We start from the raw sequence: 6000 nt of genomic DNA on the forward strand, positions 1-6000 counted from the left end.
AATATATATATATATATATATATATATATATATATATATATTAAGGTACATTTTCTCTGAAATGTTTCTAAACATGTATTTCTTTTTGACTGCATGCACGAGTTACATTTGTAATAACCTACCTAAAACTTACACTAGACCTACATTTAAAACTTTAAATAATCATATTCTACTTTAAAGAAAAGAAAAAACTAAATATCCAATGGACCAGCACAGGTAAGTTGTCAGAATATGTTAAACTTCAAAATATTGTACACGCACGGGCAGAAGATGTGCAGCTGCGGTCACAGTTTTTGATGTCACAGCTTTCGGTGCAACACCCGTCCTAAAAAAAACCCGCACCGCAGGCTTAAACTTTGTTGAAGCAAAACACGTAGGCTACTCAGGAGTATGACAATATCTCGAGTTAAAGTAGTGATTACATATTAAGTCATGTTGCATGTCAATACTTTGCACTACAACTTGCGGGGATTACATAATTAAGGGGATATTATCTTTCCATTCGTGTAAATAAAACAAAGCTACCCCAATATTTTTTCTCAGTAAAGTGAGATGGCAGTCGTTGTTCATGACCACAGGGGGGCGTTAGTGTACCGTAAATGACTTCTGATTGTTTGCAGAAATATGTATGAATGTGCTTTGAAACTCTTTACAGTGCATGATTCTAAACCCGTACACCATCTACCTTCAAATACCTATTATTGCATTTCCTTTTAAATGCATGTGCGTGTAGATAAATTAGATTCAGTCATTCCATTTCACCTGTCGTCATTTGTATGCATATACTATGGCTAATTGGAAGGACTCTAGTGCCCTGTGAAACACAGACGAGCTGTTGGTGTGATTGTATCAGGGTATCATTGTGCTTGTTCCGTTACCCGGCTTCTGAACGTCAACTGCAATTATTTTGAGGCACGTTATCAAACAGCTTCAAATTTACTGTGTCAAATGCTGGAGTTTTAGACCTAGTATACTTTCTCACCCCCACCCACACATACATACAGTCTTTCTCAAACACACAACATGTTTGGATCATGTGGCCATCATCCCCAGGTTGTTGCCCAAGATTCCTGCAAGGGCAACACACCTGGGAACATCAAAAGAACCCCAGAAAGATCTTACTGACATCAGGTTTGGAATAGAGAACACTTCCTGAGTCCAATATCTGCAGTCAACATGTACCTTTAGCTGTGGCCCTAGATCAATACGATTTACAGTGTAAGATAACTTATTAATCTATACAGTCGAACCCATTTAGGAATCACTTTGTGTCTTGGTGGTAAGCCTTTGATTCAATTTTCCTTTAGCTGGCGGTCAGCAACACACTCCAACCTAAATCAAATTCTATTCAGTAGGTGCCGTGATTACACCATGTAATTGCTATGTTCCATTCTCACTTTTTTTTTGGGGGGGGGGGGCTACAGGAAAGTGAATGAAATGCACATGCGATGGCTACAACATGTGCACATCAACCCTGATTTGAAAAAAACATTAAGAAATCCATGCATCAACATGGGGCCCTTATTTTTATGCGAAGCTATTGTTTGATTCTGTAACTAATTGATGCTGTGTCATGTCTTGCTGCTTGCGGGTAGTTCAAGGCCAGTGTGAAGCTGGAAGGAGAGTACCTGTGACAATAGCTTAGAGGAGCTTGTCCTGCAGTGTTTATGGGTGGAGGTGCTATAGGATGGAGTCTCCCAATTGTAGGGTGTAAAGTATAGTGAGGTTGGCTCATTCTGATATCTGGGGCTCACAATATACACCACTTTTCCTGTAACTGGATGGCTGGTGTCTGTGACTAACAACTTACAGTAGTTGCATGTGTCCTCTGTACTTCTGTGTTTCTGTGTTCTTTAGCCGTGTGTGTATTGTCTGTTTGTCTATGGATGAGATATGTTTGCAAAGCTAATTAAACAGATCATACATATTTTCCCTCAGTGGAGACGAATGATGTGTATGATACTGGAGTGCATTTTAAGATTTTAGATATAAACATATACAAAATATATGATTAGCCTCTTAAGGTGCTACAAAGTGTACTAGAAACAGTATATTCTCACTCTCACAGGCTTATTTGACATGTCTCCTTCTGAGCTCTTCAGGTGAAGCCTGAACTAACTGAACTAAGATTTAGTGTCACTCAAGGTTTTAAAGCACAAAAGTATCCCCGTTTCAAATACACTGCCCAAGTGGGGTTCAGTTGAGGTTAATGCGGTTAGGCTTCCTGAGACAAAAATCTTGCTCTGAAGGGACATTTTAAGCTGGACTAGCTGAGCAAAATACCAACAAATGTCCAAAGCTACTTTGAACAGACTCCATCTGATTGCTCAAATTTAACCTTAAAACATACACATTATACCAAATACAGATTGTAAATGTTTACTATATAACAGTCAGACACGATATAGCTGTTTTGGAATATCTTCATTTTTTTATAGTTTTGTAGCAAAAACATTTGATTTGACCACAGAAACATCCTATACAACTCTGGGTAAGAAATGTACATTGTGACACTGTATAACCAGAGTGAAGCACCTCTTTATCTCCTGCTCACACAGAACATAAAGACACTAGTGTACTGCTTCCCCCATGACATACAATATATTCTCACTGGAATACAATTGTACAAAAAAAGCCAATATACAGAGACGATATACAAGCGCAGTCAGTTTAAAATGTCACAAAGATAGTCTTCCAAACAACACAATATGTGAAATTACATATGTACGTATGTACATATGTAATATATATGTACATATATATTTGTATATTTAAAGAGAGATAGTGTAAATGGTTCTTTAATTCTTAATTGTCTCATGGATCAGTCCTGGTTAAACATGCATTCTGTACACAATACAGAAAAGCCAATAACTTTGACATAGTTGAACGTAAACCTTTTGCACTGTACATTGTCATCCAAGTGGTGTTGAAATCTCGCTATCTATAGGACAAATTGTAGATAATACTTGAAACATCCTCTATAGCTTTATTTATGACAAGAAATGAGTCAATTGCTACAGATTGTAGTAATCCAGGCAGGTACAACAACCTATAGCCCATGTTTTAAAAGAAACATGGGAATCAAATCATCATCAAAGTATTTGTAAAAAATAAACGGGATTAACTGCCTAAACAAAAAGTACTGTTGTGTAGTGTTGTTCCCGTTTCTATAAAATGGCAAGCAGCGATTTGGCTTTATGTTACTCTCTGACAGAGATGAGTTGATCACCATCTCATGCGGACTCTACATTGATTTAAAGGAGATGGAGGGGAACTATGGCAATTGCCCTTTAATGTTTCCGACTCATAACCATGTACCCTCACAAACAACCCTCCAACCACAATGGAGCAACCTGCCAATGACCCTCTTCAAACACACAAACATTCCTGGTTTAGACTAACATTGACCTGATGCTGTGTGATTTCAAAAAACATGATATTGACCAGATATGCAATTACTAAACCCGCAAATATATACTCTGTATATAAAGTAAATATATTCACATACAGTGTTTCCAATCAATCTTTTTCCTTTTAACTTTATGAATCATAACATCACAAAATATCTATATATTTCAGTAGTCAACATGGATTAAAATGTTATGTGGATGTCAGAGATGAGGATATATCCAGACTTTTTTATGCAAAACTTAGTAGGACTGTCTTCTTGTGTGGTTCTGGTCTGGGAAACATGGGTTTGACCAGCAAAATAAAAATATAAAACTTTGACTTCAATACATATTCAAGCTTTATTGTTGTCACCAAACATGGTGAAATGCATGATGTTCGTGTGATTAGGAAACAACAGCTTCTTTAACAATGTCTTAAAAATGTCTCAGAATAAGTCAGTCCTTGGTACAACTCACTGACCACAATGTTTAGTCCTGTCTGAATATTCCTTCCTTCAGTTTGACCTTTACAGTACTCATCAATACACAGACCACTGTCACTTCACAGGTCTGTCCTATCCACAGGGTCGTTGGTCCAGAAACTGACCTGGCTGTGATAGAGCTTCAACTGTTTGTTTTTTTGCTGCAACAATGGACGGTCAAGAGGATTAACATGAATGATTTTCATGCAGGACCTGGAGGGAGTTCTCCTTTTACCAGTGGGTCTATGAGAACAGGGCTTGCTGCCAGTCTTCCGCGCAGTGTTTGACAAGATGCCAAAAGCATCATGTTTCCTAGACAGTACTCTCCATGACCCACTCGGAACTGTCCACGGTCCCTTTGCTACTTTCGCTGTCTCCCTCCTCGTCACACTGCAGAAGCATGCCATTGACAGACAGGCTCCTCTTAGTCCAGATGCTGCTGATCCTGCGTGGGTAGCTACTCACTGGCGCCGTGACAGCAGTTGAGGAACTCGTCGCATCCCCCATATCAAAAGACTGGCTCCTCTTCGGCCTGGAGTCCAGGGGCAGCATTAGGAGCCGGCTCAGCCGGGAGTCCATTGTCCGGCCCAGCAAGGGCTCCTTGTCTGTGGGGGGCCGATTGGCCTCCAGTGCTGGGCTGCCGGAGGCCCCTAGGTCCTTGCCCTGAGTCCCTCGCAACTCTAGAGAGGTGAAGGCCCCCAGAAGGTGGTCCAGGTTGGCCCTGGGGTTGGAGGGGGCTGCTGACCTCCACATGTTAGCCAGTGTGGTGTTGGGGCTGTAAGAGTCCCCAGCTAGCGAGCCTGACGAGGAGGAGGAGGTGAGGCTGCTCTGGAGGGAGCCACACTTGAACTCCACCACCTCGTCCTGTAGTGTCACTTTGGCCTTGGGTTTGGGCAAGGGCAGGGGTACTCCGTTCTGCCCCAGCCGGCCACCGTTAGTCTGGGAGTGTGTGTCGCTGACACTGGTCAGCTTGCTTGGAGGTGGCTCGCTATCCCCTGCCTTGTAACGAACCATCAAGATGACAATGAAGACCAATAGGGTGGCTACAATGATACCCCCCACCACCAGGATCATGGTTCCCCCCAGGAGCTGGCTGGGCAGGGACTGGCACTGGGGGTAGTCATCCTGGGTGAAGAACTCGGTGCAGCCAACCACATTGGTGGCAGTCAGCGTGGTGGCCGTGTCATCCCAGGCAGCCAGAACACACAGGTCGTAGCGAGTCCCTGAGACTAGGTTTGTTACCAGAAAGGCTTTGCTGGAAGCCGGGATCATCCTTCAGAGAGAAAATAGGAAGAGGAGTTTAGACATTTGAGTATTTCTCAATTAAAAACGTTATGACACTTTAATGGCAGTGTCAGTGTGACTGCTATACAATTAAATAGAAAGAGACATTTGAAATATATAACATTAATATGACTTTAATCAACACTGTGGAGCAAAACGAACTGCCTTGCCTATGTGAGCATGGTTCATGTTGCAATGTTTCATTAAAAAGAAGGAGGATTTCCATCTTTATTCCATCGGAGTTCCTATCCAGTGCTAAGTCTCTCTGTGGTTGGTGCTTGAACAGATAGCCAGACGTAATTGGGTTTATCTCTTTAAGCCATCTGTCCTGCAGCAGTGAACAGACGGTCAATTTGATACGGAAGCCACAGACCAGAGATAAATAAATAACCAGAAAATCCAGGAAAGATGGGAAAGGAGACGGAAAATTGAAAAGCCTCAGATACCCTGTCGCTTCAGGTAACGGCTAAGTGTCCATTTTCAATATTCTGGTCTGTCAGGCGATACCCATTTGGCCATAAAGCAGAGAAGGATTGGGTCATCTCATGGGTCATTTACTGGGACGCTGTGTCCCGCTGAGAGCAGATCTAACGGCAGACATGATGGGTCATGTCCAGATTTCAGGTTCTGAGGTGATAACAACCTGGCCATTACTCGCCAACATCGAGCACAGAGCCCCTCTGAGGGCATGTACTTCAGTTGAATAATATCAACAAGCAAGCCATGCAGCAACTGGGATGGATTTTGTATTTTTATTTTGCAAATTGTGTTTGGACATGCATATCTCAAACTGCACACTAACACTAGAGTGGAAGATGCTTTCTGACTGAAGAACAACATGCTCC

General features: G+C 41.8%; 1 protein-coding gene across 1 annotated transcript in view; it reads right to left on the reverse strand.

The window, feature by feature from the left end:
* Positions 1 to 4183: 4183 nt before the first annotated feature.
* Positions 4184 to 6000, reverse strand: part of lrfn2b (leucine rich repeat and fibronectin type III domain containing 2b) — a 6500-nt gene continuing 4683 nt past the window's right edge. Inside the window, exon 2 of the mRNA XM_067242022.1 lies at positions 4184 to 5144. Coding sequence (XP_067098123.1) covers positions 4184 to 5144 — 961 coding nt within the window. The remainder of the gene's footprint in view (positions 5145 to 6000) is intronic.

The sequence above is a fragment of the Osmerus mordax genome, chromosome 8, assembly GCF_038355195.1.
Source record: "Osmerus mordax isolate fOsmMor3 chromosome 8, fOsmMor3.pri, whole genome shotgun sequence".
Lineage (NCBI taxonomy): Eukaryota > Metazoa > Chordata > Actinopteri > Osmeriformes > Osmeridae > Osmerus > Osmerus mordax.